General features: G+C 39.2%; 1 protein-coding gene across 2 annotated transcripts in view; it reads right to left on the reverse strand.

The window, feature by feature from the left end:
• Window positions 1-221: 221 nt before the first annotated feature.
• The window catches only part of TMF1 (TATA element modulatory factor 1), a 31,614-nt gene continuing 7,412 nt past the window's right edge, over window positions 222-24,423 (reverse strand). The window contains exons 3-17 of one of the 2 annotated variants that reach the window (XM_050957309.1): window positions 22,982-23,085; window positions 22,359-22,485; window positions 21,149-21,254; window positions 18,546-18,688; window positions 15,178-15,344; window positions 14,814-14,970; window positions 14,068-14,160; window positions 11,396-11,552; window positions 10,229-10,421; window positions 8,293-8,362; window positions 8,116-8,208; window positions 6,618-6,737; window positions 5,756-5,902; window positions 4,251-4,376; window positions 222-2,769 (exon numbers count right to left, since the gene is read on the reverse strand). In XM_050957309.1, the coding sequence (XP_050813266.1) occupies window positions 2,626-2,769; window positions 4,251-4,376; window positions 5,756-5,902; window positions 6,618-6,737; window positions 8,116-8,208; window positions 8,293-8,362; window positions 10,229-10,421; window positions 11,396-11,552; window positions 14,068-14,160; window positions 14,814-14,970; window positions 15,178-15,344; window positions 18,546-18,688; window positions 21,149-21,254; window positions 22,359-22,485; window positions 22,982-23,085 (1,947 nt within the window). In that variant the 3' untranslated portion in view covers window positions 222-2,625. The remainder of the gene's footprint in view (window positions 2,770-4,250; window positions 4,377-5,755; window positions 5,903-6,617; window positions 6,738-8,115; window positions 8,209-8,292; window positions 8,363-10,228; window positions 10,422-11,395; window positions 11,553-14,067; window positions 14,161-14,813; window positions 14,971-15,177; window positions 15,345-18,545; window positions 18,689-21,148; window positions 21,255-22,358; window positions 22,486-22,981; window positions 23,086-24,423) is intronic. The other variant, XM_050957308.1, reaches the window with a different exon arrangement.

A 24,423-nucleotide genomic window follows, 5' to 3' on the forward strand; every position in this document is an offset into this window, starting at 1 on the left:
GATAGTTGTAGCCCTTTACAAAACATACATAACCATAACAAAAACAGTGTCATAACAGGACAAATTAACTTTTCTGTAGTGAAAATAAAAATTATTACACATATACAGGTAGATAGCATTTGGAACATCTACTCTGGTTGTTCATTAAGGATGCAATGCAATGCTCATTAAATTAAATGAGTGTTGGACTGAATCTTAATTTCTCCCTACTAAACCAGGAGTAGTCCTTGACTTGTCTACTAAGAATAAATCACTATTAATTGATCTTCATTTTTAGATACTTATTCATTCTTTTTACTAGATGAGTTTTGTCTCATTTGTAATGGGAAACTGCTATATGAAAACAATTCTTAACTGGTGCCCGCCCTAAACTAAGTTTAATTCTACTAGAACATTGGTTCCATTACAAATGGCTCAATTTTTAAATATTTACACCTCGGAATTTAAAATGATTCAATCAACCCGTAGATGATTCACCTTCCGCAAAATAAGCTTAGATAAAATTTTTAGTCTACATTTTGTATTTACCAGCAATTGAATGTCATTTTAAGAAAGCAAAATCTTAGTTTGTCTTTTAATATAAGAACTATTAGTTTCCAAGATGAAATCAACTATAAGGGTTCACTATCCACAAGAATACAAGTTCCTTTATTTGACCAAAACCGCTATTTTAAATTGTTTAAAAGTTACTATAACAGATGCAGGCCTTTATAACTTTTAGCATCCTTACAATTCTCTATTGCTTTATTAGAATCCTCTGAATATTTCACTCTAAACCTTGCTGCTAACGTTGGAGATTTTTTGCTGCTGTGCAAATCTCCAGAGATGTTATCTGTTTGAAAGCATAAATTGCACCAGTGCAATCGTTGTTTTATACACGTGTAGCTACATCAGTGCAGAAATACTTAATGCAGGCAGACCCTGAGAAGGAAAGCCCTACTACAGAATTCTCTCTCTAGAAGAGCCTGATTCCTCAGGGCTTGTCTACACTTAGCACTTCAGTGAAGATGCAACCTATGCCAACAGAAGGGCTTTTCCCGTCACGTCGGTAATCCACCTCCCCAAGAGGCAGTAGCTATGTCAAGAAGCCCTCTCATTGACATAGCGCTGTCTACACAGGGAGGTAGATCAGTATAACTGTGTCGCTCAGAGGTATGGATTTTCCACACCCCTAAGTGACGTAGTTATAGCCAATACAAGTTTCTAGTGTAGACCAAGCCTCAGTCAAGTCTCCATGTCCCATTAAGTCCAACTAATGCTAAGCTGTAACACATTAGGGACTATTCTCTGACACTTAATATGCATTTGTAACATAACAGAAAGAGAGAAATCTGTCAGATTGCAGGCAGTGGTATGATAAGCAGTGAATTTCATATGCAGCATAGTTCACACTGTAAGTATCCATCACTGCTACAAATCTGAGATGTAATGAACTATTTGCTGTCTGGAATGCAAACAGGAAGAAGGCAAGCTAATTCTCAGCACTCCCAAGGGTCTGATTCAGAAATTCCCTCTGACACATGACCCCAAATGTAGCTCTTCATACAGTAAGCTATGTAGATGTTATCTGATTCCTAGCCAATGCCTGTCCTAAATGGGAAATTGGAGATCTTAAAAATACTACATCAGAATCCACTTTTACAAATATATAAAGATAGACAGACCAAGAATGGCTACAGAAGAGCAGCAGCAAATGTTTTGTGTCAAGAGAATTTTATAGATCTGTTTTTGTTGGGGTTTCGTTGTTAAATAGTACTGTTAAAAAGCAGGACCCAAAACTACAAGAACCAAAAGAACTGTCTTGCTTATTGCAGTTGAAGTTAGTTCCATTTAGAGTTACAGGCTAAATGGCCCCATTATGCGTCAGGAATGCAGCACAAAGAGTATTCAAGATGGAGCAGTAGGTTAAAGAACAAGAGTAGTAGTCTTGAGTCAATCTCCTTGCTTTAGGGAGTGAAGATAAAAGATATTATATAAAGATAAAATTTTGTCTATGAACATGAAATTGTTACTCTTGTATGTTCAAGATCTCCAAAATACAAATCAGAAATTTTCACTTAGTAAAAAAAAGCTAAGCCTGAAATATCTACCCGCTTTAGTTTCATACTGCAAGTCACTGCTATTTATAATCATGTTAAAAAATATTATTTGTACTATCAAATTATAGAAAAAATGTTGATATTAAAAAAAATCATCCAACAAACTCTGATCTGTACCCATGAAAGTGTGTAAAACAGTAATCTGAAAATGATCAGGGGCTGTTCTAATTAAGCCTCATGCTACAGTATCCTTACACCTTCCAGTGCTGTATGGTTAGGTAATATTACATGAGTCAAATAATCTCTGTGCTACTGTCTGTACATAATGGTCCACCTTTTGGTTAAACTTAAATAAAGAGAAGGATGGTTTTATTTAAACACATTTTAAATAATGCACAAATAATTTAACTGCCAACAGTACTAAACACTGTTAAAGTGTAATGATTTTTTCCCCCACATAAGAACTCTACAATATAATCCCATTTTTATAGTACATTTTTTACAAGGCATTTGAATTCTGTATTTACATAAACACCACTCTTTACAGTTTAAAGTAATTGTTGGAAAGTTACGGTTTCAGCACAAATTAGTTGTGTCTTTGTCTTAAAAGTTCATCTATTTGAGTCTTGTACATATTTTTCACATCTTCAAGATCCAGTCGAAGCTCTTCGGCCTCTTCTGCTTTCTCTCCATACATCTGAAGAATAGTATTGTATCTTTGATCCAAATCCTAGAATAACATGGGCTTTTGGTTATTTGGCTGTTTCTCCAATTTAAAAACAATGCCACATATTTGTTTTCATTATTTGTCTAAACACATTGCCTACAGTGCTTTAAGTATTAAAAAAACTGAAAAAGTTAAACTAATGCTAACCGATATAAACACATCCTGCATTGTGCCCTGAATATTGCTAAATGTGTGCTCTTGGGAACTGTGAAAGGAAGCAAATTCCAAAGGCAGGATTTTTAACTACAAAGAGCAATAGCATAAATCTTCAAATCAGTTTCAGCTGCTGTGGTAGGGTATAGGGTATGGGCGTAAAATTTTCATAAGTGACTCTAGCTTTAATGCCCAAGTCTCTATAGAAAATAGGCACTTTTTGCAAGTTTTCCCTGATATATCAGATAACAGGCCCCAGACCACTAAGGGTTTTACAGAAGACCACTAAGATCTTGAAATACAACTGAAGGCTTAAACACAGAGGTTGGCTGCTCATAGCATTCCATTCAGCAGGTGGGCAGCTGTAGTTTCTATATGAATTTCAAAGTAAAATAATCTGGAAAGGTCCACAAACTATCATCTAATGAAAGGGCATCTACCAATTCAAAAGATTTCCATGCGTTATTTCTCTCTTAAAAAAAAGACCCAAGAAGTTAAGTAATAAGAGTGGATTAAAATCTGTAATATTTATGTTATTAATTCAACCAGTATCATAAACCTTTTCTGTGATAGGCTATGTTTTGCTAAACTCATAAGAATTGGAGTATTCTATATGCTGGCTCTCAAGGCTTCCCATTCACTCAAAAATTATGGGCTCTAGGCCAGATGTTTGGAATGCTCTGAGCACAAAAATATGCACACCTAATTTTTGTATACAATTATGCGTACAATTATGACAACTGTGTGTGCAAGTGACTATATGCCTATGAAGTGGTCATTTACACATGCAGTTACACAAATGATGTGGCATATTTTAGTATTCCTGACAGTGGGCAGAATTCTGAAAATATGACTCTCTCTGCAGCTCACAATTCCTGACTCTTAACGTAGATTCTTTCATCGGTATGCACACTCACACAACTGTATGTATGTTTACAAGCATAACAATTTGAAAATCAATTTGGGAAGTAACTGATAATTGCCATGCAATACAGCAAAGCCTGCTGACAAAACCCATCCATCTCTAAGCTGCATCCTATAAAGTTACAAAACAATTTATGTTTTACTGTAAAAAGAGCACTTAATTTTCAAGTCTAAAATTGTATTCCTTTGAGTTATTTTTCCACTGCCTAACTTTTAATAATTCAATGTACACTTTGTGATTCTTATCACATTTTCAACTTTAAGGAAAGAAGAGATTTTGAATTAAGTATCACTATGGCCACCTACAGGGTTACATATCTATTTATGAATGATTAATTTAGTAAAAAGAGTTTTCATAAATCACTTGTCAATCTCTCACCTGATTTATATAAATGAAAGCCACCTACCCTTAGCTGTGCACGTAGTTTTGGTATCTCCTTCACCTTTTCTTCAAATTCATCATTTTGGTTTGTTAATTTAACTAGTTCTTCTGCCATTATTGATCGAGTTCTTTCAAGGTTTCCAATTTCCAGCTAAGGTAACAGGCATTTAACAGTTATTAGAGCTTTGTGCTGAGAGTGACCTACTGAGTTACTAACTTTGTTTTTCATTAAAAAAAATCAGAATGATTGATCTTGGAAGTCAATTTATTACACAGACCAGTGATACTCAACCTCAATGGTTCAGGAACCAAAATAGCGATCAACATTACCCAAAACAGACATAGTGCTGCAAAGAGCCACAGGAGATGCATTAAAAATCCACTTGCAGCTCACAAACCTCGGTCTGAGTATCACTGATATAGACAGTACCAAGTGGATGTCAGATTTATAAAGAAAGAAAATAATATAGTATAGGTAAGACAGTATTTGCTGTGGGGTAAGGTGTCAATTTAAAGAGTTCTTTCATACATAAAAATTGAAGCTCAAGGTTAATTTGCTAAACTGAGTGCATACATCTTAAACATGCAAAAACACATTATTCAAGTTTAAGACAGGTTTACAATGACACACAACTACGGGCTTGGCTACACTAGAGAGTTGCAGCGCTGGTGAGGGGGTTACAGCGCTGCAACTTAGGATGTGGCCACACTTGCAAAGCACAGCCAGCGCTGCAACTCCCTGGTTGCAGCACTGGCTGTATACCCGGTCGAGCCTCGGGTGTAGGGATTCCAGTGCTGGTGATCCAGCGCTGGTCAGCAAGTGTGGACGCCCACCAGCGCTTTTATTGACCTCCGGGGTATAAGGAGGTATCCCAGCATACCTTAGAAGCCTCTCTGGTAATCATGCACACTCCACTGCCCTGGGCTCAGCTGACCCCTCCTTTAAATGCCCCGGGAATTTTAAAAATCCCCTTCCTGTTTGTTTAAGTGGTTTCTTTATTTTCCAACCTGCATGTCACAAGTTCACATCAGTATTCCTTACACTTAAACTACAGTTAAGTCTTGGGGATTTTCACTCCCAGATCAGCAGAAACTAGAAGCAATCAAACCAGGTGAACAGAGATAGACAGGGGGAGGAATTTTGATATACTGCCTTTAAAGCATCTTCAATTAAGTACCCTATGAAACAGCATTCCACAAACTCCTCACCTTTTTCTTCACCTTTCCCTGGAACCCTGATCAGTGTCGAGATAGCCAGGTAGAGTCTACTTGATCCACCTCATCCAAAACCTAGGTAATGAATGCTTACATCTCTTGTGATGGCCCATCATGACTTTAACAGAACTGCCCGGGGGATGGGTGGGGAGGAGTGTCCCTACACCAGTGCAAGACAAAACCATTGTTTGCACATCCAGACCCTACACAGCTATCAGTAAAATAAACTTTGTAAAACAAAGCCAGTAAAGTAAAATCACATTCATCTTTCTACTTATGACACACACAATAAACTCAAAGTGATTCTCACAGTACCTGTAGGTGAGAAATCTCTCCTTCCTTCAGTTTTAACTGCGACTGCAGGTTTTCAATTATACTTGACCCTGCTCCCATCCTTACAGCATCATAAAGATTGCTCCCACTTGTAGACACTGACCCAAATGAATGATCATGAGGATCATCCTACAAATAAAAAGTTAACCAACCGTAAGATCGGACACTGAGAGACTTTAGCACTAAAAGCAAGAGCCTACTGATTCAATATGAACAGCAAAGGAAGACCATCATCATTAGAGTCAAAAGTTTCAATGCTTCAAATATATTCCTTCCAAACAAAAGCTCATTTTGAACAGCTAAACAAAGTTTAAGATAACTCCTTATTTGCTTGCTGTCATGTCACCTTTACCACTTTCATCTGGCTAGCATAGATCTCTATATTCTCACAGATAAATTCATCAGAAGCAACAGCCTTTTCACAGACTGCATCGAGACAGTGGCAGTGTTACATGGGTGAGTGGTGCACTAAAACTAGAATCACTGGATTAACAGTCAGCCAAGTCAACTTTAGATTTAGTGTCCAATTATTTTATAAAGCACCTTGGAATGGATTACACGAATAGCACCTGAAGTTTATATTCTCCACATTACTGTTCTACTTTTTTTTTTTTTTAATGTACTCTCAGGCACCCTCCTTCAAATGCCATGCAAACCTAGACATTTTGGAGGTATGTTTAAGAAATCAGAATAGCTGAAATCACTTTTTTCATTGCAGTTATTAGCTAGAGAAAATTAACATGCCAATAAAACTATTTGAAGACACCAACATGATTCACTGCAAACACACACAAGATAGCAAAATGGTTGATCAAAAAACATCAACTGATAAATGGTACATTACCTGGGAGAGGAAGGATGCCTGAAGCCCTGCCATATCAACTCCACTTATAGAGCTTGAGCGTGACAGTGTTGGAGTACTCGAAACGGTTTCCATTGTTGATGAGGTAAATGACTTACGCTCCTTTGAAAAATACAACAGTTAGTTAAGAGAAAGTGAATACAAGGAACAAAGACAGTTGAGGAAGAGGATGATGATAAACAGACCTTTTCATATACAAGGGGGTCTCCTTTTTCACTCCCAAATGTATAGCACAAATTCATTTTTTCTGTGTATTAATTGAAGTTTAAACTGACGTGGATTTAACAGTATCACTAGTACATCTAGCCCAAGTTCAACTCCTTCGGAAAGCCTAAGGAAATGGTGGGAAACCTGCGGCCTGTCAGGGTAATCTGCTGGTGGGCCACGGGACAGTTTGTTTACATTGACCAGCCCGCAGTTCCCATTGGCCGGAAACAGCAAACCATGCCACTGGGAGCTGCGGGTGGCCATGCCTGCAGATGGTCAACGTAAACTAACTGTCCTGCGGCCTGCCAGCAGATTACCCTGACAGGCTGCAGGTTTCCCACCATTGCCTTAGCCTTTCCTGGCTATGCAGAAACAGAAGTTACTACCTACTGCATAGGGAAGTGTTCTTTCAGTAGCTACACTGCATAATGCTGACCTAAGACCACAAAAGTATGTGAGCCCTAGAGACAATTAAGAGTTTTGCTAAGCTCATGTGCCTCACAGGAATGACACCCTGAACAAAAAGGTAGGTTCTTCCCTGGATGAAGGACAGTGAAGAGATTTTTTTAAAAGTGTTACAATGCCCAAATTCAGGATCTCTGAGGCTAAACTCTGTTACTGATGAGTTTTTCTAAATAGGCTGATGTCCTCTGCAGTCAGCAACTGAAGACATCCTGGCTTCAGAAGGATGAAGTAAATAGCTTTAAACAGGACTTGGATTTCAGAAGAACAGCAGGTAGGAGATTAACAGTGAGGACAGAACTGTGTTAGAATATCAACTGGTGACTGATGGGCATTTGGTAACCTATGCTAAACAAAGTGGAGTCCGGGCCTATAGATCAGTATCCATACCACACAGACATCACAACTGGAATTAACCAGCACCCTGCTGGTAGTCTCAGCAGAGGTAAGAATTTTCAGTGTCCCCAGACACCGAATGTCATGCCCCTCAAGGTAAGGACAAAGGCATACTGGTGCAACAGTGTGGATCAACCTATGCTACCACTGTCCACGTTTCATTTATTCCGTGGCTAAGCAGAAGAATTATTCAGGACTGTCAATACAGCACCTTTCACACAAGCATTGAATTCACAGGAAAAGAAAGATATGGAGAAGTCCCAGATACTTAGTTTCATGGTATTGCCATGCTAGATCCTTGTAATTCTTGTTTGTTGTTTATGAGACATTTTAGCGTTCGAGACTTGCTCGGTCATCCTGTGACCTAATAAGATTTTTAAAATACATGAATAAACATTAAAGCAAATTTCAATACCTTTTCCTTTGCTGCTTCTTGTACAAAAATTGCTCTCTTTTTTTCTTGTTCAACTTTCATTTTCTCCATTTCTAATTGAGTAGCTAACAGCGTCTAGAAGGAGGAAATGAGGATTTTTAATCCCTTGCAAACTCAAAATTTTATGATGAAGCAGTGCAATATCGAATTAACCAATACCTTTTCTTTTTTTGTTTCATCAAGAGTTTTCACATACTCCTCTTTCAGGTTTTCTAATTCAACCTCATACCTATATTGAAAAGAGAGAAAGGTAATGTAATTTTATTGAAGACAATTGTCTCTTCATGTTTCTATTTTAGGTTCACAAAGAAAAATAATTTACTGAAACTGACACAAGCATAATGCACTATATTTGCTTTCTGTACAAATATATATATCTAAGCTTAATATCTAACTGCATCAAGAACAGAATTGTTCTGTATTACCAAATAGAGAACTACAACTATTTCTCTATGATGTTAGAAAAATACCCTCACACTGACTTGTAAGCCGTATGTGGCTACTTGAATGTTTGCAAATCTTAAGAATCCCTGTTGAACTACTACTTATATTTCCATGCAATATCCTCTTAAGCGTCATTAGTTGTGTGCATGCTGCTTTAATATTCTGGATACTTGGTCTATCATTGCATGAACCAGTAACACATTAACCTTAAAGATAAGTTACTGAAAGTTGATTTAACTATTTCTCATACAAAAACAGTGTAAGCATACTACAGAAGTGGGCATATGACTCTTCAAATTAACACAATGAAACCCAGAAGACAAAACTATCCCAGGTGTCAGAATTTCTTTGGACTGATAGATTGTCTGAGAAGAAACTGCAGTTGCCTAGACAGGATGAAGTCCACTGAAAGATCAACAAAGTATTTTGATCCTCCCAGTGTACCACCAGGATGCTGAAAAGGGAACTTCCTGATATGAACAGGAATCACAATGCAAGAAAGCACACCTCCCTCCAGGAACAGCCCAGGGGATTAAAAAGGAAACAAACACAGACTTTGTCAGAGACACAGTTAAGTGGAAGAATTTCACAAGGATAATTCATAGTTAATGTTTCTGCTACTGACTTCAGGGTTGCGTCTACAATAGTTTCTGTGCTGAGGCAGAGGTGGGAGGCCTGGACTGGACGTTGGTGGAAATGCATCAGGGCAGACGTTCAGAAGGTCGTGGCAGGGAGCCACCAAAAAGCATTAGTCTTCAAAGGACATGTTTTCTTGTCTTTCTATTATTAAAAGTGGGAATTTGTTTAAGAAAATAGTCGTTGTCACAGTTCAACTTCTTAGCACTTGATAATTATTTGATTTAATTTCTTTTGGGAGATGTTGGATGCTTTCTAATGTCCCAATCCTGCAAGCTGCTCTGTGCAGATGGACCCTTATGCCAGCATGCAGGCGCACGGACTGCAACTGCACAAAGCAGCTTGCAAGAGTAAGGCCAAAGAGAACATGATCATGGGTGGCGCGTGAACAGCTGGCTGGGGGAGGCTAGCCCTCAGCCCCGCCCCTTCTGCGTCCCTCCCCCAACCACAGCAGGCCCCAGGCCCAGAGCACCGGGAGGGTGGGCGGCATGCGTGGATACAGCCCCAGCCATGGCTAGCACTGGCTAGGGGACTGGAGCTCCGCATGAAGAGCGCGGAAAGCAGGAGGGTGAGGGAGCTGGAGGAAAAGCCACATCTGGCTGTTTGGGAAGACATAGCCTCCCCAAGCCTATGGTACCTGCCGCCCATGAACATTATCGAATATTCTTGTCAAAAGCAAATAAAGTAGGTGAGAGTGACTGGTCATGGGTGAGGTGAGAGATTTAAGGCTCAATGCATCAGAAGTGCCATTAGGAGAACCCTAAGTGTACAATGACAGCCCCGAAGAGCTGAAGTGACCTGGAAATAGTAGGTATCAGACAAACAAAAGGATCTCTGTCTGTCTTCTTTCATAAAACCTGTCCAGCAACACCAACAGTATTTTATATGGCAGTTATCAAATTAATACAAAAGAGCAAGTCTTCCTATTCAAACACAAACACCTGATTGTTCCTTTCATTTCCACATGAATCTGACTAAAGAAACATGAGCAAGCCAAGAACTTGACCCAATTCACCTATTGTTTTCATTTTCCAGTTTCTTGAGTCTGGCTCTCTCTGCTTCTAGCTGAGCCTGAAGGCGACTGTTTTCCTGCCTCAAGAGGCTATTCTGTGATTCAGTGGAAGACACCTGGATTTTATTGGAAAGAAGTTCTTCTGTAGCAGCACGTTCTCTCTCAGCTGCTGCTGCCAGGAGGGCTTGAGATTCACCTAATTCCCAAGAAAGAGTAAATATACAATCCATTATAAAAAACAAAACAACTATTAGCTGACTTTTACACCAAAATAGTCAGTCCTCCATAACTTAAGACAATTATTTAGATGTTTAACTGAAATGTTTGTCATATTTGCCAAATGTTTTAAAAAATATCTGAATTGAATCTAACATTGTAAAGGTTTATTCTTATACTATTTCCAGGCTTCAAGAGAAATGTAGTCTTTTCAACAGCATTTAAAATGTGGTAAGCAATTGCATCTTGGCATTAGCCATCAGAAGCATGTAATAGCAGGACTAGTAGATACAGCACTGTTTGAGAACTGGTTGGTGGCAGTATGCCTGCCCTCAAACAAGAACATGCAATTGGAAGTAGAGAGGATTGTTGGGCAAGGAGGATTTGAGATTCTAGTCTTAAAGAGTAAATCATTAAAGGACTGAAACAGTAAGCTCCAGGAAACATTTACATACTCTGCCTGTGGCTTTGGACATTTTATTCCATTGTCATTTTGTTCATCCAAGGGGCAATGGTTTTTCATTACAACCCTCAACCCAGCTGAAATATATTTGTTTTACAGCCTTGGATAGTGTCACAGTAGATAAGCCCAGGTCATGGAATCCAAAAACCATATCTGACAATTCAAGATGTTTACCCATTTCCACTCCTGCCCCTCTCCCAGGCCCACTCCCTTTTTAAAATGCTATATATACACAGAGTGCTTTTCACTTATATAAATCACTACCACCATACAATCTCAATTCTTTTACAAATTCAGTAAATCATGCCACACAGCACCCTTGCAACACACCTAAGTATCATCCTATATTACAGATACACATTTGAACCCAGATCTCCCAACTCACAGTCTTAAGCTTCAGACACAAGTCTATGCCCTTCTCATTACATTACTGCCATCTAGTGTCTCCCCCACATTCATACTGTACATTAAAGTCTTCAAGCTAGACTTACCAAGTCTGTCAGAAAGGTTCTTCTCTAACTTTTCCCATGAGGAGGTTTGTGCTCCCAGTGTTGCTTGTAGATTTTCGATCTGCCGAAGAAGTGGCCTGGTGGCAGATGTAACACTTTGACTCAGTTCTTGGTTCCGATTCTCTGCTTCTTGGAGTCTCTGAATTATGAATTAGTTAAATGCCATTAAACCTTAACACGGCATGACCAGTTTAAATGTTACCACAAAATTCCGCTAAAAATGTAACTACAATCCTTATATGTTCTACAATAACTACTGTTTAAACTGTACCTTTTTTTTTTTTTTTTAAAGTGAAGTCAGAGGAGAATAATACATCATCAAGAGCTGGAGTGACATCTTTAGACAAGTCATTAGGAAACAGGTCTGGTGTTTAAATTCAAACAGTAGAAGATGATTTAATTGCCAAGAACCCTTTTTCTGATGGTAGTGTTGTGTTAGTATATAAATGGAGTTTCCAGTATTAAGCAGAAGACAAGTCTCATCTAGCAGGCCCTAATTCTGAGCTGACAGCATATTATGGCTTCAATTTTAAAAATGCCATTGCTTGAGAAGAAAGAGGAGGTCTCCATTCTGCGGCCCAAAAATTGAAGTTTTGAGTTTTGCCTCTACTAACCACTTCACACCTGAACAGGATCTGCTAGCAAGCCTACATTTCCCTCCTCATGCTAACATATTCATTTGCCAATACTCTCTCCACAGGCCCCAGGAAGATGCCACATTTAGACTAATCTCTGGGCTATTCCTAAAAGGAAAGGATGAAGAAGTAATCCACTCTTCCTAGGAAGGGATTTAAGTGTCCATTTGCTGGAAGTTTTACAGCATAATCACAATCTTAATGGCTAAATTTTGCTTCATGCTAAATTTTGCTTCATACTAAAAAGATCCGTCATGCTTAAAAAGCTGGCATAATGGTTTTCAAAGAAATATATTGGCTGAAAATCAAACCACCACCAAAGGTTTTTCCTAACATTTGTTTCTAATATTCTTCGCCATTAGATGTGGCCGAAAAGGTATCAACCCAAACAATTATCTTGTGGCCTATGAACTTTGAAGTCATTTGAGCATTTTGTATTCTGCTTTTAGAAGTCCCTCCCCTAAACAAATGACTTAGCATAATCCTATGTATGTAGTGTAGTTGTAGCCTTAGCGGTCCAGACACAGGTTGGGGGGAGATCAATATCTTTTATTGGACCAATTTCTGTTGGTGAGTGACAAGTTATCGAGCCACATAGAACCCTTCTTTTTTTTTTTTTTTTTTTTTTTTTTGAGGGGAATAGGCACTCCCAGGGTCACAACAAAATGTAAGCTGGAATGGTTTGTTTAGCATATGCAGTTAGCACATATGGTAAGGGACCATTTGAGGTTGAGTGGCTCGTTAACACCTCTGCAGACATTAGGACAAAAAAGGTGGGGGGGGGGCTAGTGGATTACAGATTGTTTTAATAAACCATATATCCAGTATCTTGGTTCACATTTAGTGTATCACAGAGTAATGAATTTAAGTTCCCAGGCTCGTCTTTTGAAAGCGTTGTGCAGGTTTCCTTCAAGGACGAGGACTGATCGATCACTCTATATCTGACCTATTTGTGAAAAGTGTACATCCCACAGGTGATAGGGTGTTTTTGTCTTGTATCATTTTCCTTTGAGAGCGCAGTGGTTGTCTGATTTCACCCACACAGTTATTGGTGCATTTACTGCACTGAATGAGGTATACCATATGTGATAGGCATGTGTAGGACCCATGGCTCTTGAAAGGTGTGTTATGGGGGATGTTGATCACTGTAGCATATCTGCAGGTTTTCCATCTGTTGGTCTGGCAGGGCCTGGTACCACTTTGAGGAGTTGTGTCCTGGTCTATGGAGTCTTGCTTCTGATCAGGAGCTTGGAGAGGCTGGGGGATTGTTTGAAGGCCAGAAGTGGGGGTTCAGAAGAGACATTGGATTTATGGCTTGTTACAACAATCTGTAACCCACTAATCCTCTCTTTTTGTCCTATGACAACAGAGGTGGAAAGGGGCCCCTCTACCTTGAATGGTCCCTTACAATATATGCTAATTACTATGCTAAACAATTTGTTCCACCTTGCATTTTGCTGTGACGCTGGGAGCTCCTTTCCCAGACCCGAAGAAGAGCTCCGTGTGGCTTGGAAGCTTGTCTCTCTCACCAACAAACAGGCATAAGAAGATTAAGCACTTGCTTAGGGCCCCGAACAGCTCAAAGGGGCCCTCTATTTGCTTTTTTAGTATGCATTGTGGGGGCGGGGGGGGGACATTCCTTCTTCGTGCCCCCAATGGGTTAGCACTGTCACTGCCAACCGAAGTTGGTCCAATAAAAGATATCGTCTCACCCACCTTGTCTCTCTCAGTATAATCTTTGCATTTTTTATTTTCATAGAATCATAGAATATCAGGGTTGGAAGGGACCTCAGGAGGTCATCTAGTCCAACCCCCTGCTCAAAGCAGGACCAATCCCCAGACAGATTTTTGCCCCAGATTCCTAAATGGCCCCCTCAAGGAAGCGGCTCACAACCCTAGGTTTAGCAGGCCAATGCTCAAACCACTGAGCTACTCCACCCCACCTCACCCCACACACACATTTTGAACCAAATGAACATGGAGCAGCTAGAAATATCAATGAAACAATTGTTACTGCACCTGTTGTAGTTCACTGATTTCTTGGCGCAAATAGTCCTCCTTTCTTGCTGCTTGCTGCTCGGCTCGTTGTAGTGCCAGTCTCAAGTCTGCCACCTGTATCAGCAGGAAGCAGACAATTACTATATTTCATTAATTCCTAATGAAGAATTAGTTTCCACTTGTTACTGCTACAGCCACGTGTATTTGCATCAGTGATGTTGTACCGGGGGCTCCAGTTTAGGAGTTTTACAGGTCAGCTCTGTACATCCACATACACCATGTGCATAACAGTTTCACTGGTTTACCCACCCACTGACTAGTTATATAGTGTCCAGTTCAAGGAAGTAACATTTAGCATCACAATAAGAGAATGGCACACGCATGAACTATGGCTTACCACCAAAATTATAACCATGAATTTAGACAAGATAAACACATTTAAAATTACAACTTTGGACACATGGTTTAGTGCAATATGACTTTTCTCCTCCTATGTATTGTTAATTGAATTTATGACTTATCTGGTGTTCACACTATTTTCTGTTTACTAGGTTACAAAACAGTTGTGCTAGATTTGTTAAGTATTTTTTCCAAGCTGTTTTTGGCAAACTTTTTTTTTTTTTTTCCTCCCCTGGAAGAACATAGGAGAATTTTGACATCCAGCTTGCGCAAAGCCTGGTTGCCTTCAATAGTGCACATCATCCACTAGCCCAAAGTACACTCTCAAATTAGAAGAGAAAGCTTTAATCCCCACGCTTAAAGCTCACCTGAATTGCTAAAGCTTCTTGCTGCTGGCGGGCTTCGTCTTGGGCCTTCTCCAGAGCTAATCCAAGTTCTTCCTTAGCTTTCATTTCACGACTTAATGCTGCTTCTTGTGCTTCGCTATCCTTTGTAGCATTAGCTTTGTGAAGATCAGCAAGTTCCCTACAAACCAAGAATTAAAGGCATTGGAATTTTATATCATAAAATTCAAATTAAGTAGAAAAACTACAGTGATCCTCACAGTTTATACCATGTCAAGATGACTTACCAAGTAATTTTTTACTACATATTATAAACATTTCTCAGGCACTACATACAGGAGTTTCTAAACGTAAATTTCTTGATTTTTGCATGCAATTATCTGCTTACTTGTATGCGCTATCAAGTGCTGCTTGAACACTTCGGTTCTGTTCTTCAAGCTCTTCCATGTCAACCTGAAGTCTGCTGAGATCCTTTTCTTGTCGCTCTACCACACTGTTCAGCTGTTTAATGTTCTCTCGATGCTGCTTTTCAACCTCCTCCTTGCCATCAAGCACCTATTAGAGTGAAAATGAATTAAAAGTCCACCAAAATAACTGAAAAACCCCTTCCAAATTTAAGATGGAGGATTTTATAAGTCTTCCTGGATTAAATTTCATTAAAACCTGAAACCTCAGATTCAATTAAGACAACAACATTTTGCACTTGAATGGTTACAGCATACCTGTGAGTCAATACAGACATAGGCCTGTTTAGTGACACTTACTTCCAGGCATGGGCATAGGCAACTGGCGGCAATCAAGTTCAGGGCCAACAGAAAGCCCTGCTGAGCACTAACGTAAGTTTTAGTGAGAGTGAAATATCAAGAGCCTGAATAAGACTTACTAAGACCGCTGAATAGTCTTTAAATTACCTTTGGTGAGTGAAAGCCTAGAATGTAAGATTCCTGGAATGGCGCTTTCACTAAAGTTGAAGAAAAAAGGGAAAGGTCTATGATGCTGGGATGCCTACTGAGATAAGGAAACTACCACCATGGGCGTCTTGTGAACCTCTGGCTGGGGGAGGCTATCTTCCAGCCCTGTCCCTTCCGCCAGAGGCTTCACCCCTTCCATGCACCTCAGAACCCAGAGCCACCCAACCACCGTTGTCAGCCCTCACCCCAGGCTGGCTAGTGCCCGCAGCCCACCTCAGCCCTGGAGCGCCAGGAGGAAGATCACACAGTGGTGCCGCTGCTCTACCCCTGGAGCCAAGTGGCACCACCAAAGTGGGACCCTAGGGGCAGAGTGTGGGCGGGGCCATGCCTGACTGTTTGGGGAGGCTCAGCCTCCCCAGCCTCCCCAACCCACCGCCCAGGACTACCACCGTTCATTAGGTGGCCACTGTGACACTGACAGACCAGGTGCCAGCATATGCCAAGGCTCCCAGGTCTCAGCTGAACACTGATAAATACATAGTTGGAACCAGTCTGGCTCACCTATGCATTAGTATTGTTAATATAAGTATTACAGTTATAAAAATGTGTTTTGTATTTAGACTTTGTGAAATTCCCGTCAGTTGCTGCCTGCATTAATCTCACTTATAATACCTGTATCCATGTTATAAGGTAATATTTACGTGTTTGCTCTGTAACAGTAAATTACCAGACAGGACAAAAGCATTAACACGTGTGAAATACTAGCTTTGTCTACACTAGCACTTTTGTTGGTAAAACCTTTGATGGTTAGGGGCACAAGCACTGACTTTGTCCTTTTGGGGTGGGGGGGGAGGCTGTGCTTGACCCCTGCTCCACCCCAAGCCACCCCACCGCTTCCCGCCCTTGCCTGCCCCCTACCTCGAGGGCACCTCGCCCACCCGCCCTCCCCCCCGAGCGCCTCCTGCTAAACAGTTGACCTGAGGCAGGTGGAAAGTGCTGGGGCTGCCAGTGGGTGCTGAGCACCCACCATTTTTTGACACATTGGTGCTCCAGCCTCGAAGCACTCGCAGAGTTGGTGCCTATGGTTAGGCGCGCGAGAGTGTGTGTGTGTGGGGGGGGAACACCCCTTGACCAACAAAAGCACCAGCGTAGACAGCACTATGTCGGCAGGAGAGCATCTCCCACTGACATAGCTACTGCTGCTTGTTGGGCGTGGTTTAATTATGCCAGCGGGAGAACTCTCTTGCCAGCATACACAGAAGACCTTATAGCAGCACAACTGCAGCAATAAGGCTATACCTGTAGCGTAGACATAGCCTTAGTCTCCAACAAAAGCCGGCCAATCCAACACCAGATGTACCACTGTGGAACATCAGAAGACAATAGGTTTTGTGGATTGTTTCTCCCCACCCCAAGAAGAGGGGTCGTGCATCTGAATTCTTCCCAACAGCTGAATTTACAACTTGAAGCAGAAGGCAGAAAGGAATAAAAAGCCCTAAGAAGGTGAAACTGTATCTTTTATGCTGCTTGGACTCTGAAGAGAGAGGATTACTAAGCATAAGCAAAAGATCCTAAGTGCTTGGCTTGGGTTAGTCATAAAGGACATACAGAGCTTGCTTATTATACATGCTTCTATTACCATTTGAAATTTAAGACTAACCATTTGTGTGTGCATATGTTTACCTGCTTTAACCTTGTAAATAACTGTTATTTCCTTTTCCTAGTTAATAAGTCTTGAGATAGTTTATTAGAGGACTGATGTGAGATCTAAGGTGCAACTGAGGTGGGGTACGTGACTGGTCCTTTGGGCTCGGAGTATTCTGAACATTCTTATAATTCTTGGTGTAAGGGACCATTGATCACTAAGGCAAGCTGAGAAGATAGATCAGAGTACCCCAAGGGAATGTCTGTGACTCCATGATTACACTGCCTGAGGAATTTACATTTTAGACTTGGTTGATGAAATCTAAATATATAGCTCTGTCACTTTGGGGTTTGTGCCCTGTTTCCTGACAGTCAGCCCTGAGGTTGGTTATCATGCTATTGAGCCACTGCAGGAACACTTGACAGCAACATCAACAAAGAATTATAATAATAATATCAAAAACTTCTCTGGTTGCTCTAATATATCTCCACTCCAAGGTATGAGATTCAATAATGTCTGTGATGCATATGACGAACTAAAAAGAGCCCTTCACAGGAGTACCACAAAGCTGGGTCTGGAAAGCTAAACTGGGAATTCCACATCTGATCACCCAGGTTAAACTAGCTACTGTTATGGCAGCCAAGAAGCTATTAAGCCTCTGAAAACATGAAGTGACATTTGTGTCCTGAACTTTCACAGAAAATCGCAATAAAATAAACTAAGTCTGACCCTTGTAAGCCGGTATTTCAGATGGGCATTGTTCATTCACGATAACATCTGCAATCACTGATGTATTTCAACACCTCAGCTAATGCAATAGTGAAACACTAATAAAAAAATTATTTTAAGTAAAAGTTTTCTAGAAAGACATCCATAATTAACTGTATAAAAAAACCTAACTAAAGCTACCTAAAGTTACCCCCAAAGGAAAACTGAGAAAGAGTGTAAACTATGAGGAACTACAGAATTAGAAACAAATGATGAAGAATAGTTAATGTACTGAGCAAAAGCATCCAGAAACCACATGCCCCAAACTACTGAGAATCAGAAGAGGGACCACAATCTCCAAACCACAACGAAGTACAAGGGAACAAAAGCTATTATGAAACCTCTCAAAAAGACGATCTTGTATAGTCAGAGTTAAAGGAACCAATATCAGAATAAAGTGATTTACAGAATGTGACTGCAAATATATCTAACCTGTTTTAAATGCTGCAACTCCTCTTCTAACTCCTTAATCTTTTTGCTCTGTTTTGTATTAGTATTTTCATTTTCCTTCTCTTTCATTCTTAACTTCTTAATGATGTTGGAATTGTGTAACTGCTGTTTTGAAAGCTTTTCTCCTTTAAAAGAAAAAAGTGTATGAAGTTCAGTATTAATTAGCATGCCCTCCCATCATCCAATATAGTGCAAGATTTGTTTTCTCTAAGGTGTAACAGTATCACCAAGAAATATGATTTACACTGACTCCTCTATAGTGTTTAATTTCAAACATTAGGGCACTGTATAGCACCTATTGCCATAGTATCTAGATGCTTACGCTGTGCTATATTAAGGATAATTAATGCAACTGCCGCATGGACTACATTATTTACTATAAAAAGACATTGGAATCAACATAAATCATCTATTATTCCAATATTAAGCTAATAGTGAATCAGTGCTAAAACTGCTTATTTTCTCCTCTCCCAATCACTTCAGCCTATAGTATTTGTACACTGATACTGACATGGCAGCCTTATAACATTTTCTATTGTCAGTTGATTCTGGCCATCTTAAATGTATAGTCGTCATTTCTCCAATCCCATTGAAACAGGCATAGTGATGTCACAATGCCTGAAAACTTCCTTCGTAAGGTATGTCCACAGTACAAAATTATGCTGACCTAAGTTATGACGACATACAGTCACCACAGTAATTAAATTCCTTTTGCATGTCCACACTACACTCCCTCTGTCAGCGGTGCGCATCCTCACCAGGAGCTCTTGCAGCAATTTAACTGTCAGGGTGGGACAACTTCTGAAAGGCAGCAAGAGTCAATGTAAGCAATGCAGTGTCTACACTGACAATGTGTTGACTTAACTACACTTACATTGACTCTACCCCTCTTGCGGAAGTGGAGTTAAGTTGGTGTACTGCGTGAGTTATATCGGCAGCAGCAACATTTTAGTGTAGACACTTAGCCTAGGTCTACGCTAGCAGGGGGGGTCGACCTAAGATACGCAACTTCAGCTACGAATCAGTGTATCTTAGGTTGACTTACCTGGCCGTGAGGACAGCGGCGAGTCAACCGCTGCCGCTCTCCAGTCAACTCTGCTTCCGCCTCTCATAAGTTGGAGTTCTGGAGTCGACGTGGAGCGCGATCAGGGAATCGATTTTATCCAGTCTACACTAGACGCGATAAATCAATCCCTTATAGATCAATCACTATCTGCCAATCTGGAAGTTGGGCACCGAACCTGCTTAGGTAATTTTGAGAATCCATCTAAGCACCTATATGCATCTTTGGGCACCGAAATACCTCTGACAATCTGGCCAATGTTGAATAATTGTTTCCTATCACTTTACTATCTATAGTTAATACTTGTTTGTTCAATAAATCAGTTTTAAATTCAAAACATGTTTTGATGAACTTGTTTTTCCTTCTTATGCACCCAGAACAGTAAGGTAATTTCATTTAATCAATAAAAGCGGTTTTAAAATAGTGTTTATTATTCATTTAATTGAATTCCAATTTCAATCCAAATGCAGCCTGACATAAATCTCAAGTAAAAAAATCACCTAATAAAGAAGAAATGCATGTCATCATTTTCTAACAATAAAAAATGTAAAAAGGAACAATCTAAATAAACATATGTTAAGCTATATAACTGCTTAAATAAATGTGTATAGACGGATCCTCCTGGCTTCTCCAGATTTAGTGAAAAGGCTGCATCTGGTTGCAATTCAACAAGTTCTAATAGTTGTACCAACTAACGAGAATTAAACTTTAACAAAAACTAAAAAGTACAAATGCAAAACAATATTTAAATCAAGGTTTCCTGCTTACTGATTTATATCATGATTAAACTTCGTGATTTAAACCACTAATCTAAATCAATCTACACTGGCAGGTGGGGACAGGTGAGTAATTACATCCATGCTGCCAGCAGCAGCAAGAGGTGGTTCCTGGCAGAAGGCCAGTAACTTTTCAGGAGAAGGCACTTCACCAGCATTGCAAATGGCTCTTTACAAGCAGCTCCATTCAGCTCTCAGCCTACCTTTTGTGTCTCTTGCCCTAAGTCACTAAAAATGGCTTCTTTGGACCCCATTGAGGGCTGTGAAAGACTAACAGTGAACCTGACAGAGACCAACACACATTCAAGCAAAAGGTACTAGACATTTTTCTTGAATACTGTTTCAGGAGATCTGGAGGACAGAGAATTTGACACCTGCTGTGAAAAACCTTATTTTCCTAATGTAGATGAATGTGTCCTGTGCTGCTGATTTAATTTTGTTTGTGACAGAGCAAAATATTTACGGTATCTACCTGTACAAAGCTTCTACACTCAGAGTTCCCTGTCAAATCAGAAAGTGGAGACAAGGGATGGAAATTCCCATGTTCTTCTATCAAATTCTTCCACTATACCCACATTTTGCTGTTTAAAAAAGTATGGATAGGAGTGAGACTCACTGCTTAAACATTTTCCACATGTAGAAGATACTTGAAATAACATGACATTTTCATGCAAGATCTAAAATAAGACAGAACGCATTAAAGGACACTTAAAATATCTTTACTATAACATGTTTACCAACTTTACCTTCTTGCATTAGCCCTTTGATTTGTTCATCCTTCTCCTTCAATAGTTCAGCTGTTTCATTACAATTTAGTCTAGTTGCCAATTCTTCTTTAACATTCTTTACTTCCTAAAAAGGAGGAAATATTCTTAGTATTATTTATAAATAATGTTAACCTTTTTTAAAAATACATATGTTAAGTTACATGGAGCTTTTATCCACTGGAAAAATGGATATGGCCCCAAATATAGCATAGTTTCTCAGATTCCTAAAAAGACTTTAGACCAGTGGTTTTCAACCTTTTTTCATTTGCAAACCCCTAAAAAAAAAATTGAGAATGGAAGCGCAGACCCTTTTGGAAATCTCAGACATAGTTTGCAGACTCCCAAGGGTCCGCCGGCCTTAGACTGAAAATCACTGCTTTAGACTTCATATTTTAGAATAAACCAGCAGTTAAAAGAATGAAAACAAATTGTTCTGCAAGAAATAGGCAATAACTGTATGAACACAAAGATGTAGAAGGTGATAACTAGCCTTAAGTGTATATTTTTTAAGTTCACTGACACCCCTATTATTTTTCAGGAGTTCTAAAGCCTGTATTAAGCAGGAGGTTGGACCAGACAATCAGAGTGGTCCCTTCTGGACTTGGAATCTATGAATACCACTATTTTCTCTTTTCAACCAGAATTTTCTTTTGGCTTTACCTCATCCTATTTTAAACCTTTATGATGTAGCAAAAGAAACCCAGAACTATTTAATTCAGGCAAGTGAATATCAGATAACATGGGATTCTACTTCCTCCTAAAGAGAAGTACAGCCCCAGCTGCTCCAACACACGTTTAGAGGGGCACTGACAAAACAACTCTGTTTTACAATAAAGCATTTTTTAAAATCTGACATTTTTAAGAATATTTTTTAATTATGCTGTTTACTTTACTTTTTGCAGAATGACTATGAACAGACCACGCTAAGCAAAATGCTTTAGTGTTTGAGCCGTGAGCGTTTAAATCCCAAAACCCTTTTCTTTTTTATAAAATCATGAAAATATCTATCAGATCTTGTGGAGTCCAGTCCCCAGAAAAACCCCAAAACCTTTATATTGATATCTAAGTTACTTCACAGGGGCTCCTGTAAATGTCATGTTTTCCTAAACTCAGTTTTTATGATTTGCTCCTCAGGGAAGCTGAGACTATTTAGTGTTATAAATACTAATTCAGCTAGGAAGCTGATTACCTTTTTAGCTGCATCTCTCTCTTTGCATGCTAGCTGGACCTTCTTTTCAGCATCTGCTATTCGCTGAGTAAACTCCTCTTTAAGAGACGAAATGCTACTGCTCTCTTCTTTCACTCTAAACATTTCACTAGATTTAAGACATTTTAGAATAGTCCAATGGTTATGTTGACATTTCAAACTGCATTCAACAAGCTGTTATAATAAACTTTAACTAGCCAAGACAAAACATTGACACTCAGAAACACAGGTATTTAGAAGATCTTCACTGATTTAGTTAAGTAGTATAACATAAGGTTGGCCTTACAATGTCATCTAAAACATATTATTCACTAATCAAGCTCTGCTAACGAATGGGTAAACATATAGCATCAGTACAACAAGAAGAGTTCCACTATGTAAAAGACAACTGTAGTTTATTAAGTTATTGAATAAACAAAAAATCATGACTACTTCACACTAATATCAGGCTGATTTCACAAAACAGTTATTTGAACACTAACAAAAAATATTTATTTTATTGTATCACACACCTATGTAGCCTCCATTTTTGTTGTAATAAGTCACAATTTAGCACTTCTAAGCAGAACCCTTCCGTTCAGAACTGGCGCTATTTTGATACTCACTCTTTCAGGTTATCGTAAGCTTCTTCCAGGCTTGCCTTCTCTTTACTAACACTCAATAATTGTGTTTCTCTCTTCTCCAGCTTCTCAGTCAACAAATCAATCATCTGAATAACATTTTAGACATGATGATCAAAACCAGTGAAATGATGGAAATTGCATGGTTTTTTCTTTAGCTGGGTTTTGAGGCTGGAATTCTTTTGGTACTTTTAGGAACTTTTATTTTAAAGTCCATGAAGAATAGCAAGCCTCATGGTAAGCTTTTACATCTAATTATACCAGAGACAGAATCTGGACCTTCTGAATCGATTTAGTTTTCTAAACTTTTAACAAAAGGAATTCCTGACTCAGCCAAAGTTCCCATTAAATTCAATAGTAGTTCTGTCTGAGTAAAGAGTGCTAAATAGGGCCCTGAGTCTCCATTTTTTTTATCTGTTTATTTTGTCAGATATCTTTGCAGATGACAGAGTTTACAATTGTGGCATCTGACTTAATTTTGAATCTTTTTCACGTTTCTAAGAGATAAAGATGTTATGTAAGTGCAAGAGTAATTGCTTCCAAAATGCTTCATTTGTAACAACTGTTAAGTTTTCACAATAGGGAGCAGAAGTTTCATTTTACAACTATTGGCCATAAGTACTAAACAGAAACTCAAGACATTCATCAGCATGAAGGTAAGCAACAAGAAAAACAAGGCTCTATACTTTTTAGATTTTTAATAAATAAATGTGCATGATTAAGAACTCCTTTATACTTCTCATTCCACTGTTCTGTGGCACTTTATCACAGAAGAGGCATGACAAAATACAAATGGAGTCTACAAATTACATGTAACAAATGTAAGTCAAGTCAAATCTCCAACAACAGGTAAAGTATGTGCATCAAACATGTACCACAATCTAATCAGGGCAAATGTAACTGAAAAATCTGCTATATTTTATGAACAATAACAGATTTCTTAACCAAAAAGAGTCTTCTCTATTCAATTTTATACAATTATCTAATTAAACATAATTATGTACCAGCCCATGACTGTATACTTTTCTGCAACATTTACATCATAATTCTGTACAATTTAACACAGACATTAAAAAGGAACACGCTTATTAATTTTCTTTCAAAAGTGGATTAACTAAAGGTGTTTCATAAACCCAGACACACACTTTTCCCATTGCTATTATTAATAGTAATATTACTGCTATGCTTACAGGCCCAAACCAAGATTGGGGCCCAGCTGTGCTAGGCACTGCAGAAACAGATTATCCAGGACAAGCTGACAATTTAAAACAGACAAAGGCCGGGAGGGGAAAGAGGCACAAAGAAGGAAAGTGCCTTGCACAAGGTCACACAGCAGGTCAGTGGCAGAACTGGGAATAGAACCCAAGTCTCTGAAGTTCCAGTCCAATACCCTATCTACATTGCTCCTTTTTATACAATTCAGTTAG

This window comes from Gopherus flavomarginatus, chromosome 6, assembly GCF_025201925.1.
Source record: "Gopherus flavomarginatus isolate rGopFla2 chromosome 6, rGopFla2.mat.asm, whole genome shotgun sequence".
NCBI classification, from domain to species: domain Eukaryota; kingdom Metazoa; phylum Chordata; order Testudines; family Testudinidae; genus Gopherus; species Gopherus flavomarginatus.